Source organism: Sebastes fasciatus, chromosome 2 (genome assembly GCF_043250625.1).
Source record: "Sebastes fasciatus isolate fSebFas1 chromosome 2, fSebFas1.pri, whole genome shotgun sequence".
Lineage (NCBI taxonomy): Eukaryota > Metazoa > Chordata > Actinopteri > Perciformes > Sebastidae > Sebastes > Sebastes fasciatus.
In genome coordinates, this window is record NC_133796.1 from 13,242,149 (window position 1) to 13,265,143 (window position 22,995).

Genomic DNA, 22,995 nt, shown 5'->3' on the forward strand with positions numbered 1-22,995 from the left:
GTAGTGTGTGTGTGTGTGTGTGTGTGTTTGTGTGTGTACCTTTGCAACATATCAGTGTGCGAACATACATGCTTACATATTTGAGTACATCAATGTCAACGTGCACATGTGTGCCCATAAAATGAACATGTGTGTGCTAGCATACGGCACGCAGGTGTGTCTCTTTGTGTGTTTGCGCGCGTGCATTTCCCTAGACGCCTCACTAAATAGCCTCGTCTTCGATGGGCTCCTTGGGCGTAGGTGTTCACTAATGTCGCTAGTTATACACTCAGCCATGCGTCTAAGGAGCCTGTCAGCCTGTTTCTGCCTTTTTACGCCACCGTTCATCCATCTACCATGACAGAGTGAGGAAGAGATGGAGTGGAAAATTGAGATGAAGAGTAAAGGAAGGAACAGTCAGAGGTGGACCGGGTAGCATCTCTCTCCATCTATATTTTATCGGCACATTTAGGAACATTTCTTTGCTAATTGTGTTGTGCGAGATTCTGACTCATTTGCGATCCAGAGAGACCCTTAGCATGGAGCTGCCTACATTTCATATGAGGCCACAGAGTAGTTCAAATGTAGGACTTTAGGATTCTTTCATTCGTGCTGCGGAAAAAGAGACTGAAAGTTGTCTTTGTGTACGACCCCGGTCCCCTCACCCAGCACTTGTCGATTGATTTGAGATGTCGTTTGTATCTGATGTGTTTCTCTAATTAAGATCAGGGGAGAATCGTTGGCATTGAGCGGCTCCGCGCGCCCATCGATTGGACGGGGAGGGGAGTCGGGGTTTGTGAGGATAGTGTGGACAGGAAGTGACAGGAATCAAACTGGTGGGTCGAGCCACAGCCACGGAGACACCTGATTAAGTAAAAAAGGGCCGTTTGACCTCATCTGAGGTGCAATTTGGCACATATCTGAAGTTTCCTATCATATCGTGAAGCAGGTGACTTGCCGAATAAGAGAGAGCTGCATTCGGTTTTCCAAAAATGGCGCCTCTGACCTTGGAAGCACCAGGCTGTTAAGGTCATCAATTTCTTATTTTCACGTTGCAGCTGTAATATGCAATTTTTGTAGCTGCTGATCTGCATCTGTTGTACTCCATAAAACAGTATTCAATACATTTTAACGGAGAGCATTGACAACTGGAGATCGACGGCACACAGTCTTAAGCTCTGATGGTAACACAATAAACATCACCTCCTCTAAACACCACGGCTCCACATCCTGCTGCTTTAAATGAGCAATTGATCAGCTCTTTTGGAACATGAACAGGGCGTCTTCATGTCCAGTTGAAATGTCTTTAAACGATCAATAGTCCAGGAGGAACGAAGGCAAATTGACTTATCTCGCTTTAATATATCAATACTCCAGATGGTGTATTTTCACAAATAAGGAAAAAGTAAAACAGTTTAGAAAGTTTGGCCCCGTACTTTCTTTTAGCCTGAGCTGAGCATAATGCAAAGTAAGTGTTTGGATTGTGGAATGTGCCGAAGCGAAGGCGTGAATCCCTTCCAGGCCACCGCCACCACCGGAGGCACATCCCCATTGGCTGCCTCCAGGAGATTAAAGAGAATAATTGCCAGCTGATTGGCTGTTTAATTTTTCATGGACCTTTGATGCACAGGGTGTTTGTATTACCTTTATCAGCAGGCATAATAATGGGATAGAGTTTGACACACTTAAGTAAAACAGGCTTCTTCACAGAGCGGAGGAGCTGCTACTCTTCATCTCAGCAGAAACTAACAGACCGCAGTGTTTCTCTTCAGTGCTGTGCACAATGATGCACCATCATTTTGAAACGTTAGCTAATGAATTACAATCAAAGAGAAGGTCAATGTGTCCACATGTGGGTGCCACAGAAAGATTGACCTGGGAAATACAAACATAAAGTTTATTAATGCATATAGAATATTGTAATTGAAAAGCAAACTTAAATATGTTTTCTTATGTTTTGACAGCATGTTAGACAGTTGTTGATTAAACTATACAGAAAGTTTTGACAGTGTAGTTTATTATTGGAATGGATTGTAGTTGATGGTGTTTCTAATATTTTTGTTCTTCAATATATGTAAATGAAGTAAGCAACATATTAGAAACACCTTTCAGTGTATGTATGCAGTGTCGTCTAACAGAACACGACCACAAAGTACAGCCTCAGATTGTAACGTTGCAAACTGCTAAGGTAGTCCAGCCCGTTCGCACGAATAGGCGCGTGAATTCCACAATAATGTGCAAGGCATTTAACGTGCAATACGAACGCCTTTCTTGCTTTCGACGTGTCATTTGTACGCCACGTAGTCTGTACTGAGTCCAATGTTTATGCATTCAAGTAAATATGCTACGCTCAGAACTGGTGACGTAGAATAATAAGCGAGGAAAACCGCTTATGGCGGGCGGGTGCGGAGGAGAATGTGTCCAACAAACACACAACTTTGAACCAGGAGACCGGTGTTCGAGACCAGTGTTTTGTTTTGGAAGTTACATTAGTGATGTTTGTCACATGTTGTTTACAGACGTTTGTCACATGTTTGCCGTAGTTATGTTATGTTGTGTCCAATACGTATTTTACTTAGTTTACTTATTTTAAGCCCAACCACAACTCAATGGTTTTGTTGATGGATGTTACCGTCGTTTTGTTGCGTGGCGTACAAATGACACGCGAAAAGACAACAATGTGTTCTCATGACACAAGGAATGTTTGTGTAATGTCGTGCTATTTATACGCCTTCCCGTGAGACCAGGTTGCAGCAGTCGTCTCAACAAAAATGTAATATTTCAAGTGAGGTAGTGTTTATTACGTGGCTTTTGTATTCCATTCTATTCCATTGCAGGTGATTCTATTTTTCTGGCGAGACATTGTATGTAAAAAGGTATAGCTGCCTATTTGAAATTTTATCCCTGAACATTATGTTTAATTTCTAATTTTGGGAATCATCTGTTCTCCGGCATAAACTGTGTTTTACCTTCTCTTTGAAGGCAGTATGAAAGTACACGAGAGCTAGTGGTGCCAGCTCCTTCCAGATCAGGGACAGCTGCAGTTGACAGTCCCATGTTCATACCTCTGCCTGGTGACACTAATCTCTTCCTGTAGGTGACCTACCTCCTCATCCCCAATCTGCCTGTGTGTGTAGGTGTGTGTGATGGTTGCAGCGCATGTCTCCTCTGCGGTTCCGCTTCGGAGGTCCAGGAACGGTGAGCTTCTCATGGTTGTCACTTTGAGGTGGGAGAGCAATCATTTCCTTGGACAACAGTCCCATCCTCATCCCTGCTCCCCGCCCGCTCGGATTAGTTCCTCTCGCTGAGAAGATTTGCATCCAAAATATTTTCTCCTTATTTATTTTTTCTCCATTTTTTTTCTCTCCTGTTTTCGTTTCTTTACATCGTCTACTGTCTCTGTCTCTTTTTGCTCTGCCCTTCTCCGTTTCCTCCTCCTCGTTTTCCCCCGGATGCTGTAGAGCATTTTATTACAGTTGTCAGAAAGAGTAGCAATTCTATTGTGGGGTGATTACGACAGGGTGTTTTACCCGCAGATCACCAGAGCAATTAAAATCTGTAAATAAGGCTACCCATGATGCCTCAGTCCAAACAATGGGGTCCCGTAGGAAGTGTTTGTTTGAAGGAGAACTGTGGAAGAGAGAGTTTCTCTCTCTCTTTGACTCTCTCTCTCTCTCTCATTAATTAGGAGACGCTCCTTCAACCCGACACGGCTGTGTCGATGGGCAGCTTTGCACAATCGCAGTGACACATATTTCAGACACAAGATGAAGTTGTTTACTTTTGTGTAAGACCTCGCATTACGCCACTGCACTTTGTTTTGCAGCATGGCAAAGATAATGCGGGGCCTACTGTGATTGTGCAAGCTACTGCTGTTAGGAAGAGGAAAGAGAGAGGCCTGCGCCATGCAGCTACTGAGGTGGACACACTTACACTTGCGTATATCAAGCAGACACACAGAAAATGTGACACTTGGAGGTTGAATTTAAAGGATTTAAGAGGTAAGAGATAGTGAAATAGTGATGGGAATATGTGCAAAGTGGAATTTGTTGTTCTGTTTGAACACTAATTTGCAGAAATCTGGCACCATATTAATATTGGAAAAATATTTCTAATTGCACCGATTGTCGTTTGGCCTGTTTTTCTTCTAATCACTTGGCAGTTTATCACATCTGTACCCTGGCATAACCAGAGGAGAATGCTGCCAGATAACCAACACAATGCTGCCAGAGACTGTCATACTCCTTGAATGAACAGCTTAATTAGGGCTTAAGCTAACCAATGGCACAGAGAGCAACTTTACTTCTGGTTTAGCCTCTTAACCGGGGGTTGCCCTTAACTACCTAGTTCACAGCAGTTCACAAAGTGATGAGAGCAACCCCCGAACGCCTCAACTACTTTTTTGGTGTTTCGTTTTCTTTGTAGAGACAAAAGGGCTCTTTGTAGTTTCGTGGGAAGACATGTGGAACATGTCATGTATTTGGTGTCAGGATGTGCGCGTACCGCTTCCACCACCGCTTCATAAATTACTCACGAGTGGAGTTCGGGCAGGTTGGAGCAGAGGAACCAGACAGATAGAAGGAGGGACCGTGGGAGTGCTGCAGCTCAGCGCGGCACCGCGATGATGCCAGGCTCCGTGGGCCTCACCAGAGGCTATATGCCTTACCAAGATCCTGTTTACAGTCAGCCAAAGAAGCTGCCAGCTACCCATTTCCATAACGCCGCCTGCGGTCCTCTGCGGAAACTAATTTCTCTCTGCCGGAGATGCACCATGATGCCGCCTGCTCTCTTTACCCATCTCACTTTGCATTCTGTGTCTTGCATTTCTCTCTTTTGTTTCCATCTGTTTTCCTCCCATCTCATCTTTCCATCACTCTTTATTTGCTCTGTCTCCATTATTTTTATCCCTCTACACTCATCTTTCCTTGGCTTTCTTCCATCCCTCACCATTGTATGTCTTTTCCTGTTAATTCACATCAGTGATTGTTGAACGTATTCCAGGAACACGTTGTCACTCATGGTGTAACAAGATTGTTGGCGTATTTACAACATATCCCATGGTGGTGCTTACAAGGTGCACTCAGCATTTAGGTCAGTATAAAAGTTGCATAAAGGTTGGTTTGTGTGTTTTTTATATTAATGAGCGTAGGCAAGGCAGCTTGTACTCTACCTGTCCATTGGGAAAGTGGGAGTGTGTGTCACGAAGATTTGTTTTTATAGTCTTTGTGAGGAAGTGTGCGTTTCATTGCGTGCATGTGTGTACACATCTTCATTCAAAATATGTATAGTTTGCATAAATCGTGCTCGTTAGTATGCAAATACTCATTTGATTGTTGTCGTTAAGGTACATCAACCGTTTCGCCGTTTGCATAGTGTCTTCTTCCATCTATGTGCATGACAGCGTTGGCCATGTCCACTCTGCTCTGCTGTGCATTCGTGGTCGTGTTTCTACACTATCTCTGCGTGAGCCTGCCATCTTCAGCTTTTTCCCCTTGTTCTGTTCTGTCATATGTTTGTGCAGTTTTTTGTTTTTTTTCTGTTCCAGCCACTTGTGTAGTTGCCATGTTCCTGCGCCTGTACATCAGTGAGCATCTGCTCTTTCAACAAGGTCCCCATGGCCTCAAATGTCAGAGCGAGCAGCTGCCAGACAAGTGCATTGTGTGTTTCGCCTCCTCCCATCCCTCCACTTCTTGTTCTGTGATGTTAACTGTGATTGAAAGTAAGTAGGCAGCGGCGAGTGAGAGGAGAGAGACGAGGGGAAGGGTCTCTGCTTTTTGGAGACTTGGATTCCTGTAGTTTGTTGTTACTGGGCCGGACAGTTCTCCGGGGCTTTAGGGTCAGCTGGGGGGGAGGTGTTCTGTTGTGCATTAGGTACGGCTTCTTCTGTCCTCTTGTGTGAAACACCACTACAATGGGAAGCCATTTGAAGCTTGTCCATATTGTAGTCCATGTACTATATGGTGTCAGGGGGACAAACAGTGTGTGTGTGTGCACGTACACAGGTTTGCTTATATATGCTCTTATATACCTTTTATAAGTCTGCATTTGCAGTGTACATTTTAGACAATGCCGATCCCTTGGTGCCCTTCACAGTACAGATGGTGCTACACGATGTCACAGGACGCCTGTATATGGGGGCTTGTTGCATGCATGTGTGTGTGTGTAGTCGTAGGATGGGAGCACTGAGGCAGAAGAGATGGAGGGCGAAGAGACAGGCAGGTACCCCCCAGGAGGGGCCCGGGGGGCTGCGGGCCAGGGGTAGCCCCTCCAGCTCCCCCCCAGCACACTCTGCTCTGCTCTCAGACACTTCTATTGATTTGTCCGGCAGATATGACCACAGGTTAGCTGCTCTGCTAAGTACTGCTCTTTTCACCTCCCCTTTGCCTGCAAACAAAGGCTGCATTTGATGTGTCAGGTGATGTTGTTTCCTTGACATTACTTTTTCGAGCCACCGCTACTACCCGCCTTCCCTCCCTGGCACAAAGCATGTGTATGAACCATCAGGGGGCACTGTTAGACTCACTCTTGCCCTACAAAAGGACCCAACCCAAACCTGGCATAGTTTTCCATTGTCGACTCCTGAGGCTGTATAGGAAGCAATGAGTTCACAGCTATGGCAGCTCTACAAGCTGTGAGAAAAGGCACTTTAGGTGTCAATCAATCCTCCGCCTTCATCTCCGGATCCCAGGAAGTCGAAAATTTTGTGTTAAATCAAGCCTAAAGTAGATTAGTCCAAACAGCAGCTTGAACGTGTGCCTGTACTTTGCAGTATGTGATCAACATGTGTAGCGAAGTGTAAAGTTTGAACCTGACAGATGTAGATGGAAGCCAAAGCAACTCTTGATCAGCTTAAGACAGTTCATCTCATTGCCAAGCTCTTATGTGATCGGAAAAGTCAGTCGGCGGTACCCCCGCGCCGGCTGACAGGCGGTTGAATCGAGGCTTCAAAAGGCCTCATTGGTGACACATTAACATGAGCCGAGCTTCCTGGAGGACTCCGAATTCTGAGCTGTCACAGGTGGCAGATGAGATAAAGCTACTATGCTGCTCTGCTTGTTTCGTAACATAACCCAACTCATGTTGAGGAGGAAATTGGCACCTGCTTGACACCTATTAAGAACCCGTTTCTGAGATTTGAAGGAGGGGTTGTTGTAACTTGCCTTGTATTATTAATTAAAACAACCTCCTCTGAGTCACGTCAGCGTTTCATGTGGCCGACATCAGAACAGGTGTGAAGGTAAGACAATGAGCAGTGAAAGAAGGAACACCGCAAGGGTGTGGGTGCATTACAACTTCCCACGCTTTGGTTGCAAGCTGGTATGTCCTTACAAGACGTTGCAACATACTTTATCATTGTTAATTAGCAAATTGCAGTGTAGGACAGCATAATACCAGCGCGTCATATTATTTGTTTTTCTTTCTTCTCGTACAGAGTCACATGTCGTTTATCATGGCAGAAAGCCAGACTTGTTAGCGTGTGTTAAACTGGTCTTCTCGTGTATGAGAAATGGAGGCTATTACCAGTAATGTCAGCTACAAGGAACAAAATGATTTCCTGGCTGAGAGCTACCTGTAAAGGTTGACTGCATGGGACTAAAAGATATCAATATCTTTGAATGGTCATATTTCAGACTTCAAGCATTCCTGCAGTGCAGTGACATATTAAAAAGTATTACATTTGACTTTTTACTAACTTTCTGAGTGCAGCGTACCATGAGCCATCTTATGTTTCACATCAGATCGCAATTGCATGTCAAGACGTAACCAAAGCAGGGGTCAAATGCCATCAGCAGTGGATAGTTTTGCAACAAAAAAACATTCATATAACTAGTATAATCTTGAAGTGCTGTTGATTTAACTACAATTTAATGTTGGTGTTTATTAAGAGGGATTAACTCCCAGCAGAATCCTTGTCGCTGCTTGGATGCATTTGAGAGCTCCTTCAAACAGCGGTGCCTTTTGCGAAACCAAATCCAACTGTATACCCATTCGCTATAAATAGTCCTTGACGTAAGTTCCTCTGACTGACGTAATAAAAGCAACATCAACTGCGCCCAAGTGCAGGTGCATCAACAAAATGATTAATATGTCAAGGGTGCGGTAATTCAAAACAGACACAGATAAACAGAATAAAATGAAAGAAGAACAGCAGTGACAAGTTCCAACTAACCAACAGGGATATGATAAACCTGTACAGTTGAAGCATATTGGAAAATATTGTGAAATGGCATTCAGAGGGCGACTCCTCTGGTTGCAAAAAGAAGTTTGATTGCATAGAAGTCTATGAGAAAATGACCCTACTTCTCACTTGATTTATTACTTCAGTAAACATTACAAACATGAGTTTATGGTCTCAATCGCTAGTTTCAAGTCTTCTTCAATACAGCATGATAACCCTTTCACAGTTTCACAACCTTTTCACTTCATGAAAAATTTTGGTCCCCTAAAATTGTCTTATTCAGTGTTTGGTTGTACATGGCTCCACCCTCTCGTGTCACTTCTGTTTGCAAAAAAACAAGAACTCTAGGCTTCAAAACGGCAGTCCACAAACCAATGGGTGATGTCACGATGACTACGTCCACTTCTTATATACAGTCTATTCATGCAACCTTATGTGACCTTTTTGTTTTTATGTTATTTTTTCTTCCTGCTGTAGAGTGATTGATTGATTGATTAATTAATATGTGGTAAACCAAGGTGTTGCCTGCTGCATAATTAAATGTGGAGGATGCCTTAGACGTGCACACAAAGACCTCCTGCTAAATCTCAACATCCCGCCCCTCGCCGGCCTCCTAGGCACGCGTGGCTATGGCTGTTTCGCTAGCTACCAATACCACTTACCTGCAACATGAACGGGGAGGACAGGGACTAATTGCAGGGACAAATGTTCCCAACTGCGGGGTGTGCAGTTGCCTGGGCCCGGTCCAGGCCCTGTTTATCTCAACCTCTGTTGGCAGTCATACACACACCACACACGCTATGCTCTGATTTAACCAGAGGCAAAGCACCCGCCAACCCCCACTCTCTCATCAAAGATTCATAAAGGCAAGGTTCTCAATGATTTTCTGTCTCTTCCCGTATTCACAGCTTGTTGTCCTCACCCTCCCTGTCTCCTGCCAGTCAGACAGCGGAAGTCAGGCGGAATTATGGCTGAAGTGGCCGCCGGCTTCCAGAGTGTGTTTGTGTATTTTTTGGGGTGTGTGCTTGTACTGTAAGGCGTGTTGCTGTTGGGAGACACGGGGGTAGGACATGGGCAAGAGGGGCAAGGGGACGGATGGACAGTGACATGTTGATGTTGTACTAAAAATGTTAGGAGCCCCCACGCAGGGGAAGGCCCCGCCCGCTCCTCTCTTCCCCCTCATGCACTCCTTCCGCTGTTCTTTGTCTTCCGCCCCAACCCCTGAGCCCTGTGCGTCGTGACAGCCTCCACACTGGATCTAAAACTAGCTCATTCAGAGCCCCAGTCACCAGGCCCAGGGCACACCATCTGTAGCCCTCGGAGTCCTTCCGTGTGTGTGTGTGTGACTATGCAAGTGTGTGTTTACCTCCTTATTTATGTGTGTGTCCGTTTGCGTGCATGGCTTACAAGCATGGGTGTGTGTGTGTATGTGTGTGTCTGCGAACCCAAACCACCGTGCCTCAGCCTGTTAGTCTTGCTACTTACCAGGCTTAGCCAGATGAGGGCCACTCAGCCCGGATCTAATTCCTCCGACTCTGGCAGCACTTCACTCCTGGCTCTCTTTCGCCTCTCAAGTGTGCATCTGTGACCTTGGCTGACATCGGAGGGGGTTAAACTGTGGACTTGGAGATGTGGCCACAGCGATTGAGTCGTAAGCTAGTTTTTGGATCGGCGCTTCCGTGCAGCCATCTGGGCTTCTGTGGGGCTCAGAAAGAGGTTATCCCTCTCTTACTCCCCACAGCTGACCCGGGATCAGCAGCGACGGCAGAGACTTTAGTATAAGAAGCATCCTCGCCGGGGTAGGTAGTGCAGAGCGGGGACGTTTGTGCAGTGGAAAAATCATTAAGAGAGGAAACTAATGAAGAGTTGATCTCTGTTACAACTTCAGTTGTAATCCCCTCTGTTATACTGTGCCAAGCTCTGCTTGTGGCTGGTGTCGTATTGTTGTCCTTTGTGGCAGACAAGCTAAGTCAGTGTCACCTTTTTTTATGACACATTTTTGACTCACGTCGGTATGTGAGCAACGCCTGTGAAACTACAGACAAAGGGTTTTGTTATGCCGGTAATACGGTTATTACATCTGAGTCCTGATATTGTCACTACAAACAGAACACTATTAAGTACCAGTTAGACCACAAACAGCTACTCTTTCAACACCCAAGACAACTTTCAAGTGAGTGATTTGCACACACACCTACACAAACAGACTGATCTTCATAGGCAGGTACATATGTACTCTTACACACACACACACCCACACACACCATTATGCTGCGTTCCCTGGCTCGCTGTGTGCGCTCTTTGCATCCTGTTTGGTGCAGCGCCCTCAGGGCCCAGCCTGGCTGCTCTTCCAAACAAATTGCTGGCTGTTCACAGCGTTTTAAATGCCGAGGCCCTTTAATTACACTATTTACTTAATAGGGTGAAACAAAACTCATGTTCACGCAGCAGGAGCACCAGGTGATGCAGAAGTTCAAACACCTGGCGGAAAGCACTCCTCTGGCATGGACGCATAGCGTGCACATGTTTACGCTCGAGTGCACACACATGCTCGCATTGCTGCGTTACAAATACTATAGGCCTCTCTCAGGCTCGGAGGAGAAGCTTCAGCGAGTTTGGGACTTTTTTCTTTTGTTTGTTTACTGGAAGAAGAAAAAAAAAAAAAAAAAGTATCTGGGACAGTGCGACTCATAAGTTACTGTATACCCAGCCTGACATTTTCAGAATGAGATCACTCTCTTCTGTAAATAGAGCGGTAGTTTTGGTTGTTGACTTATTGCGGATGCCCATGTGGGAATGTGAACATCTTCTGCTGTGTGCCACTCCTGTGTTTGTCCATTTAAAGGTTAACTAAAAAAAGAAACCAGTCCTGCCAAAAACAACAATCGTGGCACATTCGATTTTTACTTTATATTTCTTGCCTAAAAGTGCAAACGTTTGTCTGATGATGGCATTAGAGTAAAGGTCAAGGGGTTCACCAAAAGCTTTAGTGATTAGACTGGTGACCTGTCAGAAGAGTATACCCTGTCTCTCCTCCAGTTGTGCCCTTATCTTTTATCAAGCGTGCACATAAAATTACAAAATTCTCTTGATTAACATGTGATCAGATGTTCAGGGTTTTTTGCTATTTGTTTTTACAAGACTGTCTTGCCTGTGTTGATGGTCATATTATAAACTACGCCTGCACCTGTCAAATTTATGGGGTTTAAGATTTATGACTGTTTCACTAGGGCGTGTTTACTATCAGTGGCTTACTGAGGCCTATTATGTAATCTCATCATGACAAGTGATGCCAACAATGAGTTTTCTTTTTGTATGCAGTTTGAACAACAAACTATGTCATATTTATTCAGAGAATAACACCTGTTGTTTGTTTCCGTGCTTTGTTTAAATTGAACAGCAAAATTCAGTGTCTCTCTCTTCTTTTGTAAAACATGTTACTGAAACCCAGTATCTGTTGTGCAACAGTTTAAAGCTTCTATCTCACAGTTTCACTTTACACAAAGGCTTCAGAACTTAACACCACATGCCCCGGAGCTATAGGAGAGGATGACTTGTAACCAGTGCAATTGAAGTTACAATAGACTATAATTAGCTGGGCCAGCTTGACCCCGCCATTGTCACCTGAAGACAGGTGGGAATTATGCCCACGTTGGATCGACCTTATCGTGTGACCGGGGTCAGGTGTCGTCCAATGAGCTCGGCTGTGTAGCCTCATCCATCACCGGCTTTATTGCACCGTTCAGATGATGCCCACAAGGCTCTGACGCTTGGCCGGGAGAGAGGGGAGAGGAGGGGGGCATGCGACGGAGGGTTAAAAAATGATCGTTTTACAAGAACACTCTCGGAACAAGTTTTCACAGCAACGGTGCGCCACTGCCCTGGAAAACTAAGAGTTAGTGCTCCCAACGCCACAGTAACCCTCTTCCTGATTCCCCAACAGCAGATTTACAGCCTTTCGAACGCCGAGCTGCGAAAGAGAGCAATCACTCGCAGGCTCGTAACCTCTTTACCCCTCGCCATCAAGCCCTCTTATTGCTCCATTTTCTCTCCTGGGCTTTATAAATAAACAGCGTCATCAGGAAAAAACTTCAGTGTCTCTTTAGAACCAGCTCTAATTAGTTTTGCCTGTATATATCAAAATGTTTCACTGTGGTATTTGGCCACGTGTGGCTCATTTGGGGCGGTGATGGAGAGGGTTGTTTTGTTGAGCTGGGCGTCCGTCCCTGCTTAGTGTTGTCTTTGGGGTGTTGCTGGCAGGGCCCAGAGTAAACGTTTGTTTTTAGTTTTTTTTTTTTTTTTTTTTCCTTCAAGCCAGCTGCTTCTGTTGAGCTAGCCTGTAGCCTGGCGCAGGTGGCTAGTAGGCCAAAAGCCGCAGCAGCCCTCATTCCTCCCCAGTCAGCCTGGAGCACACACACACACACACACACACAAACTTTCTTTCATACATGCTCTCTCACTCTCTCTCTGACTCTTTCTCTCTCTCAAACACACACACTAGCACACACAGATCCAAAGCCTCAGGGGGTGATCTGTCTCTCCGCCCCTTGTCGGAAGAGTAAACGGCCAGGAGGGCCCTATCTTGTTTGTCCTTTTCCTGCCTCTTTTTTTATTAGAACCTGATTGCATTTGAACAATAGTTGTCTGCTCGTAAATTTTGCGCCTGTGTTGACATTAGGGCCACATTCCATCCTGTTGCCTGAAGGAGGAGAAGGAGCAGGCCGGGGTGTTCGGTAATTTGTTACGCTGTTAAGCACCTAATGGACGTCCACCTGGTTTTTGAGAGCAGTAGCTGCAGTTCAGGGGCTTGCCTCCCCTTTGCACTTCCAGACTGCAATAGTGTTTTATTGCCTCCAATTATGAAGGCTATTTGGAGGCTACCTAGCTTTGTGTGTGTTTTTCTGTTACATCTGGTTCACCCTGCTCTAGACGGGGCAGCCAGCCAGGCCACATCAAACACTCAAGGGCGTGAAGCAGGCAGGGGCTGTGCAGGTACGACGCACCCTCTCTCCGTTCCTGCCGTAGACTCCGACTAACTCCGCGTGCAGCGCAAGCAAACTCAAAGACTTGTGTTCCCCCGACTGGCTGGAGATGCCAATAATGAGCCTTATTTGTTTCATGTGGTTTAATGAGCAGCCTAGACTGCAGCTGGCGAGAGGGACACCTCACAGGCCCACCCAAAGGTACCCACGCTCCCTGGCAGAATCATTGTTCCCAGCAGCAGCAGAGCCACGGCGGCACGTGGGGGAGAGCGTTGAAAGCACCACGCAGCAGCACCCACCGCCTCTCCTCCTACACCCTCCCCTCTTGCTAATGCATTTTTGCGTGGTTTCCACAGCCATTAATTAAAGGGAAAAGAGTGCATCAGATGTTAGTTTTATTAGCCCAGGCTCCTTAGAGAGAATCAAAATGAAAGGAACATATGTCATGCATTTGATGACGCCCCCCCCCCTCCTCCTTCTCTCTGTTTCTCTCTCCACAATTGCCCACCTCACATACTCACAAAGTGTACAGTCAGCAGCTGTCTGCAGACACAATAGCATTTGATTGATCCTGAGGAAACGGTTAAGACGCGGCCCTGCCCACGCTTTCTGGCTGGCTGGCTGGCTCGCATTCTGCACCACTTTATATTTAACGCTGAATGTGGCAGCGATTGGGATAATGGGAGCTGGGGACGGTGGGTGGGGATCTGAGGCTCTGTTCAGGCTCTAATGAGGACAGCCCTGAGAGTTCACAGGACCCTTGGAGTCTTGGGTGGTGCAGAGTTGAGATCCAAAGCTCGACACTTCACAGGTTGGGCCTTGTTGTTAATGTCTCCCTGTTATATTGCCCTCCGCATGACATCACTAATATCTTGCACAACACGGCAGGAAGATAAGTATGTAGATAAACGCTATCTGTGTGCCTCTCGCTCACCCATATATAACTGCATGACATACAAAGACAGATGTGCTCAATCGCTCATTCCTTACTCAACATTGCACAGACACAGAACGCACAGTACATGGATAATATACTTCTTTCTTTCTTCTCTCTCCTTGCAACGTGATAGCATGCCTTACCTTCAGGGGCAGGTTGATTTATGAGACACATGCCTGTTTTTTCATGACTTGTTTGATTGCATTCTCAGCTATCGGGCACTCAGGTTGCCAAGATCATAAAAATTCACACCTGCACAGGTTTGCTATAGAGTCAGATGGAGTGCAGGCAGAGCATGAGGAAGCAGGTGATCTGAGGTGTTTTGCTTCCCTTGATCAGCACAGACGTATAATATAGCTCAACATTGACGCGGATGATTGATTGATGTTCCGTGTCATCTCACTTTAACACAGGCTTTTATTTTTTGGGCCAGTGTAGCTAATGCATAGGGCATGGCACATATTTTGTAGATGATTCTCAATGCATGTGTTATATCATAAACAAGAACCATGTCTAATGAATGTTTTTATCGTCTCTCTTTTTTATTAGCAAAGAACAATGTACAAAACATTCAGACCAAACCAGTGGGCAACCGCCGGGTCTGAAAAGTGAAGCCAATGCTGAAGTGCCTTAAACTTGCATTCTTTTCTTCTCTGGTTGCAAAAAGAAGTTTAATTATATAGAAGTTTATGAGAAAATTACCCTATTTCTCATTTGATTTATTACCTCAGTAAACATTGTAAACATGAGTTTATGGTCTCAATCGCTAGTTTCAAGTCTTCTTCAATACAGCATGATGTTCATTTTGTAAACTATGGTCCCATTTATAGTCAAATAGATCATGAAGCAGGGTATGCTTTAGGGCGTGGCTACCTTGTGATTGACAGCTCCCTTGCACAGCATCTGGGAGTTGTCCGTGTTTTCGTCTCACAACTTAAACTCTTTCACAGTGTGTTGCCAGTTCACGAAAGTTCATTATAACACTTTTGTTGCCTAAAAAGGCCTTATTCAGCGTTCAGTTGTACTTATCTCCACCCTCTCGTCACCTCTGGTTGCAAAAAACCAAGATGGCGACGGCCAAAAAGTCAAACTCGAGGCTTCAAAACCGTAGGCTAGTCCACAAACCAATGGGTGACGTCATGGTGACTACATCCATTTCCTAGTGTACATAAAGTTTATAGGTAGTCGTAGCAACAAATATAAATATCTATCAAGTGAAAGTTTTAGTCTTTGAGTTTAGCCTATCACATTTTTAAAAGGTAACTTTGTGAGGTCCATTGAGTGGATATTTTTACCGGACTAGATTGGATAAATTGCCATTAAACACAAAACGTAACAAAACTGGTGCTATGGTGATATTTCATACACAACATTCAAAGACAATGCACCAACAGGAAGGTCGTTTGCATGGCTCCTCTCATATAAAACGATTGAACCACATCAAGTTTATAAAAGATATCTGAGCTTCTGTAAATTCCTTCCAAAAAGCTTTCCCATCAGCGTGGCGCGACTCCACCCTTGTCCTAAAACGATGTCCTGAGTCAAGCAGCCCGAGCTGTCTAGTCCCATGTGGTTACAAATGACCTCCTGTAGCGATAATGCAATAAGCGTTGTCTCCTATCTGCGTTCTCTGGGTTCTTTTTCACTTGGCCTGACACAATTGTGCATTTATCAGTGTAATTGCAAGAGTTGGAAGCACTGATGTTGTCTATTAGGCGGATTTCCATCCTGTTAAGAGCAGAGGGCCTTTTAATGTATGGCCCCGCTTGAGTGAACTGCTACACAATTACGCACCGGCCAGAGATTGAGTGGGCTGATGATGCTGATGATCGGGATGGTTGCGATGGCGATGATGATATTGGACCACCCTGCACTCTTCTAACAAGCCTTTCAGAGAGTGAAACAACAAAGTGAAACCGAGGTTAATCATTTTATTTACTCGTTTTTCTCTCTCTCTCTTTCCCCCATCTCTCCCTTTCCTTTCTGTTACCAAGTGATGGAGCCCGGACCGTGGAGCAGGGTGGTGCAGGGAGGGGGCGGAAATCGATGGGGAGCGCATTACAGTAAAACGTATTGATTAGGAGACCTGCGAGCAGTGTGTTGGTCGCGGAGATGGTGGAATGATGCAATGCTTAAAGGAATTTATCCTTTGACTTTTACATTAACCTTTTATTGACTGCTTTGCCTGTCCATAATTAACACTCACTTTAGCTAAAGTGGTTAGTTTGAGCGCAAAGGGGTCTCCGGCCCTTATTGCAGCGAGGGCCGCGGAGCTGCCGCCCCAGCCGCAGTTCAAGTGCACTGTGCTGCGCGGAGGGAAAGGGCCTCTGTGGAATAAGAGGCGATAGAATCCTAGATACCTTTCACATTAGCATACCATTTGAGCGCGGGCCTGCCAGGCTATAAGGTTTCAGGGCAAATTGAAATGAGTGATTGTGTTGCCAATCTCTCTTGACCGAGCGCCAGATGGGATAGTTAGGCCCATATCTGTCTGGGGTTAATCCATTGGAACAGCCTGGACTCACAAACACATTCACTGCCTCCCCCCCGCCCTTACAAACCTCTTTGTCTTTGACCTTAACTTTAAGGTGGGCTGCTCTGCCATGGGAAAGTCTTTTGGTGAGCCTTGTTTGTACGCCACCGCTGTGGCTCACACTGAATTTCTAGCGAGAGCCCTGGAGAGCTTAAGGCACCCTCGCTTGATATTGACTTTTTGTTTGGTTCCATTTTAGCAGTCAAGGGACGCTACTCTGTGAACAGTGGTAGATTGTGTAAAAGAGTGTGTGCTGAATTACCTCCACTACATTATCTTTGATAGTCGTCCAGTCTTAATATCTTTTATATCTCTGGTAACCCAGGAGCCTTCTATTTGCAAGCTAATGTTGCAAGATCCCTTGTCAGATAAATGCAGCAGCTCTGTTGAAGGCGGCTGGTCAGGGTGTTTTTTTTTTTTACGATGTGTGTGTAGCCTTTCAGAATGAGTCAGGGCGGCAGAAAAGAGGCAAGTGTTTTCTCTCATAGCTCTACTGAATGAATACTTAATCACACCAAATCAAAGGCCTGGGTTCCCTTGGCCTGTGGTGTCCTCAAGCTGATGTCAGCAGAACCATACAGTGTGTGTGTGTGTGTGTGTGTGTGCTGTCTAGGTCAGTTTGCACTCTCTCTCTTTCTTGCACACTCTAGATATGTATGCCAGCCATGTCCTCCTCCTCCTTCTCTGAAGTGGCGCTTCCTTTAATTCGCACCCTAAATAAATGATGAGAACATTTAAACACACGGCTCGTCGCAAAGCCCCAAGGTCGCCTAATCGTATTATTTATGAAGTGATGTGCTACATAATGGTACTTAGTGCATGTTAACAGATGCTATTATCAGGCCCTGATCCAGAGCGCAGAAGATATATTGGAACAGTGGATGTTAATGCCGCTCCTCACCGCCGTAATGCAGCGGCTCTTTAAAGGGCTAACCGCACCAAAATGCAGCACTTAGGCCGAGAGCCAGTCGAACATTAAGTGGCTCCGGTGAAAATATATAACCCACAAATTGTGGCAGCCCCCGGCTGTCCCCTGACAACTTTAACATCCCCTCATCTCATCCATAACCGGCCCTCATATCCTTCTCTTCAGCTCTCCCTGTCCTCTCCATCCCCTTCTTTAGTCGCCGGCCACAAGGTGGTGGTGGTCGTGTGTGCGTTTGAGGTTTTTTTAGGGTGTGTATATGAAGGGATATGATAGGACAGACCCCGGCATAATGACTGAGTGGGGAGTAGAACTGGCCTTGTGGCTCTAGAAGGGAATCTTAGGCCACCACTCACACACACACACACACACTACACACACAACACACAAATGCCATCCTCCTCCTCTCCCTCTTGCACCTCCAGGGTCAGGGGTCACTCTCATCTGTCAAGAGGCAGAGGGAGGGCAGATTTACAATGACAGCGGAGAGCAACACCAAGTCACCGCAGTAAATATTTACACTGGTCTGACAAAAGATGTGGCGAAGGTCTGTGGGGGTTCCAAACACTGTAAGAAATTACAGCTAAACCCAGATTATTAATCACAGGAAAATCACGCAAAGCCGGATATCTCACGGCTCCGTCGTGATCGCGACAACGGAGAGGGATGTTCTCGTGAAAGCATCCATGCTGTGTGGGTGTAAGACGAATGGGGCATTAATCGTGATACATGATATCACGGTTTCTCGTCACTGTTGCTGCCATTTATGTGTTTGGAAACACTTTCCTGATGCATCACTTTCTCCCACTCTCTCAGCTCCATTTAGCTCACAGGCTTGAAGGTTTTAAAACGGAAATGACACACAAAAAAAGATCAATAATTTAAATATCATTAGAAAGGCACTTTTATCTGAAGCATTTGAACGAAGAGATTACAGTCTCCTTTGTCCACACATCACACAGACACACTTCACATCCTGGAGGTTCTAATTGAGCCCAGTGTTATTAGGAGTCATAAAAAGGAGAGGAAACACACAAGCCGAATGCTTCCTGGTCAAACACGCATTACCCACTGTGTGTTTAGGGACGAGTTAACACACACACGCACACACACACACACACATCATTGACTTAACAACTTGACATTTCTGGTACTGACCCCTTGAAAGCCCCCATGAGTCGATACAAGAAAGAAAGATTTCTGTTTATCTACAATCCCTCTGTTGCTAACTAGCACTAGTTCCTGGGCATTAAAGGGAATATCCTGCTTTTTTTTTTTTATTACTGTTATAGAAAGGGTGAACAAAAATGGTAGAAAGTTTAGTGATCGACCTGAGACGTGTGCCCTAATGCTGACGAGTGGCTACCAGTTGTTTTTGATGGAAGGGGAGGAGTTAATGGGTGCTCTTGTTTCCTGTGTCCTGTCGCCTCAGGTGCCACTCAAGTCTGGCCCAGACATTACCCCCCGAGGAGGCCCCGGTGGACCGGCCCTTCTGGGGTGTGGATGACCCCGGCATGCCGCTGCCCTTTGATCTGGCCGACATCATCAACAGAGTGGAGTCGCTGCTCTGGAGGTGGGCCCGGAGATGTTGAAGTGTGGAAATCTGTTTCTGTACATAAACATACTCATGCATCCAGTCACAGGTTGTTTATTCTTTACTCACACATTATTTCAATGGACAGTTTATTAGTATTGAATAATGTCTTTATTCTCACATAAATTCACACATGGATAATGGTGTTATTATTTACAGACCAATGCGTGATTCAAGAGTTAATGAAGAGTCAAATAAGAAATGTAGATACTAGTATTTTGCATGTTGTGTATTCCATGTGACATATGCTGAAAAACTGGCCCAGATATGAGCAAACTAAATGGACACTTAGGGCCCCAAAAGGAATATAAAAGATAAATAAATCATTGCGAAAGGCTTTGTCAGCCACCTTTACAGCTTTGGGAGCTGCTCAAAGTCTCTGAAAAAGTTTGTTCTGTCCTTGACGACATCATGTACAGATGTACAGAACACATCTCACACCTGCTGTCACACATATTTTACATACAGTACACACTCCACCTAGTTGCTCAGCAAGTCTTGTCACAAACTCTAATAGTAGATGTATAGTAAATCATTAGTGTTGGCATTTGGAGTGGCAAATACATTCCACTAAGTTAAGTAAGACAGTGTGTGCTTCCCTATTGGCCAATCATAGTACAGTGTGTATCCTTCTTCAACCTGGACCCTATTTTCCCATGTTTTTGTGCCCAACTGACTGATAGCGACAACAGTTTCTTAAATTGTGGTGCTATTGGGGCAAGCAGGCACCATCATTTACGTCCACTAAAAGTGCTGTTTTTTTGACATGACGGAAAGAGTCTCGCTCAAGGAGAAGTCCCATTGTGAAATCTGGTTAAGGTGACGTGTTGCCGGAAGACAACGGTGGATTAGTGGAATACATCCATGGTGGAAACACTGCGAGTGCCAGACGGGCAGTACAGAAAGCTTTATCTAAAATATTTTCAATGTCATCGCTGAATATTTAGATGATTTCGACAATGTGGATGGGGTCTGTGAATTCGACGGCCTCCCATATTTATTTGAGCCAGAGTATACAGATATTCAGACTTCACAATGAGACTGCTCCTTGAGCGGGACTTGGACACAAAAACAAACAGATCAGATCAAGAGAAAGGCAGGAAAAAAAACTTTTGTCGTTATGTCGCCATAATGTCGTTCGTTTCACGGCAGCCAGTTAAAGCGTTATCCCTCAATACTGGACCAATTTCAGAAATTGCTGTCCCCATAATAGAATATAATAGACACAAAAACATGGGAAAATAGGGTCCAGAGGCCTGTACTACGAAGCAAGTTCAACATACACAGGGTATCTTCTCGTTATCTGGTCTACTGTGTCTACTGTCTACTGTCAGCAGAGCGGCAGTCTACTGTCAGCAGAGCGGCATATTTTACAAAGGAAGAGCAAACTGTAATATTAGACAATTACGAAGAAGTTAAACATAATCCAGATCAAAAGTAACACAGTTGAAGCTGCTGAATGCTGGAAGGACAGCTGGCAAAAGAAAAAAAATGTGTGAATGCATAAATTAACAGATTTATTAATTTAAAGGAATACTCAAAAATCAGATATAGTCGTCTCGATGGGGCAGTGATATTATAAATAGCTTTCATAATAGAATGGATGAATACATTACAGTAGTCTACATTATGCCCTTTGATAACAATGTAGCGTGTGTGACTATTTCAGCCTTCTTTCAGCTGCGTCCCCGACTCCGGCGGTGTGAAACGGACTTGAGACCAAGTCAAAAAAAATATATGCTGTGTATAAAAACATGATTCAAAGCGGTAAGTCCCCACAGCGTACAGCCAGCTGTCCTTCCTTTAGCTTTTAGCTGGATTATGACTGTAACTTCTTCATATTTGTGTAATATAATCATACAATCCGCTCACTGAGCTTTGATGAGTCAGTAGGTGGTGCTTTTATAGGAGTTGATCTCTTATCTGGAACATAACCTGCTGCGGAGTAAGTTAGGTGTTCAGCATAAGTTACCATGGCGATCTACCCCGGTAAGAAGTGAACCACCATCGTAGGACTGAAAATGCCGGGTTAATCCTGATGTAACCTCGCTAACAAATCCTGCTTCGTAGTACAGGCCTCTAGTTAAAAAATTGCGAAGTTACCCTTTAAGGCATTTCAACCACTTGTTGTCACACAGCAAATCTTTGAATCGCCAATATACAAACTCAAATGAGCTTTTATATCTATATTAAGATCACAATTACATTTAAAGGTCAGGGTCATTTCACAGGAAGCCAATCATAACACAATACATACATTTTGACCACTGCCTATTTTTTTATTTTTTCCAACAGGATGTAATGGATGGATAGAGGGAAAAAACCCACCAGCTTTTCTGAATGGCCCCCGCTTCAGCTGAGCGAACAGACCACTGAAGACACCTTCGTTGTGATCCCATCAAGATTGATTTCCTTTTGATTGGTCCATCTACACCCCCAACCCTGCTCCACTGACCCCGGCATCTCAGCCACCCCAGACCACCATAATAGAACCAGAATAGTGCTTCAGTAACATGCCAACAACGCAAAGCTTAGCGACAAGCTACTAGTGTCACAACGGTCTAACGAAACCTGAGTGGAACCTGCATTTCAGTGTTAGCATACATTGTGTAACTATTTATTATTTCAGCGTATTCTGTTAATCTCATGTAACCCAGACATGCTTTTATCAATAGATTGACTCTCATTCTCAGTAGTCACAGTACAGTACATACATATATGCTTTCTATTTGTCACACAGTGTTATAATACAGTATAGAATGGTTAATCTTTGCTCACATGGTATTGCATTCTTCACTTGTGTATAGTGTAATGCCCTTTTATTGTGTTCAGAAATGGAAATGAGCCTGAAGTGACCAAAGAAAGAATAACATAAGAAAGTTATGAATGTCACCAAATGGAGAACAAGAAGAATGTGTTGTTTAGTGTTTATAGTGTGCTTGTGCCATATGGAGGTATGTATGTGTGTGTGAGCATTTAGCCGTGTGAATATACACGTAATCAGTCGTCGGCCTGTGTGTTTGTGTCGCTCTCCCACACGTCTACATGAAGGCGCGCGTGTGTGAATATGATAGTGTGTGTGTGTGTGTGTGTGTGTGTGTGTGTGTGTGTGTGAGCCTGTAGGCAGCCTGCCAGTTGTTTGTTCTTGAAGATATGCATATGGAGAAACAGAGACTAGCAGCGGGGCCCCTGCACCTCTGCTCTGATGAAAGGCAGCACTGATGGAATGACCCGGAACACAACCGCCGTTTCTCATAATTACAGCTGTTCAATCGCTTTTAATTACTCTTAAAGTGTGTAGAGCACCACGTTCCCCTGTAATGCTGCGGGCCATCCGAGAGAGCGAGAGAAAGATCCGGCGCTTCTGACAAAATCCACTTTCAAAACAGCTAAGAAGGGTTGGAAAAAAGGGGGCCGACGTCAAAGCAGTGTAGCAGCCCTCCTCGTTTGATTCCTTTTTCTCTATGTAGTTCATGATGAAGTAGAGACGCTGTTTACTATTAAAAATGCAGAATGCACTCCTTTTTTTACTTCTGAGGTTTTTTCCAAGATGTTAATGGTTGCCAAACGCTGTTCTTCTTGCTTCTTCTTTTTGCTGCGCCTCTCTTGTTTGTTGTTGTCAGAGATTTGTTTGTAGATCGGCAGTAGCGTTGACTTGTTTGAATCACTCTGTGCTCCCTGCGCCACAGCTTGTCTGTCTGAAGCAATAGGAATGGCAGTAAATAAAAAAAACAGTGTTTTATCCAACGACCTGCGTCACACTGTTCTCTGTGTGCTTTTGTCCATTATTACTTTTTTATGAATAACACATGTATGACAGGTGCAAACGTTTCTTCATACATGCATGTGTGTGTGTGTGTTTCAGT

The 22,995-nt window shown here is 44.8% G+C and overlaps 1 protein-coding gene across 5 annotated transcripts in view; it reads left to right on the forward strand.

Annotated features, from left to right (window-relative positions):
• Positions 1-22,876, forward strand: part of fto (FTO alpha-ketoglutarate dependent dioxygenase) — a 145,046-nt gene extending 122,170 nt beyond the window's left edge. The window contains exons 9-10 of one of the 5 annotated variants that reach the window (XR_012590227.1): positions 18,968-19,879; positions 20,142-22,876. Coding sequence is in view for 1 of the 5 variants with exons in the window: in XM_074610276.1 (XP_074466377.1) it covers positions 18,968-19,108; positions 21,425-21,431 (148 nt within the window). In the remaining 4 variants the exon portion in view is untranslated. Of the gene's footprint in view, positions 1-18,967; positions 19,880-20,139 lie in introns of all 5 variants that reach the window. The other 4 variants (XR_012590229.1, XR_012590230.1, XR_012590226.1 and 1 more) reach the window with 4 other exon arrangements.
• The last annotated feature ends 119 nt before the right edge of the window (positions 22,877-22,995 follow it).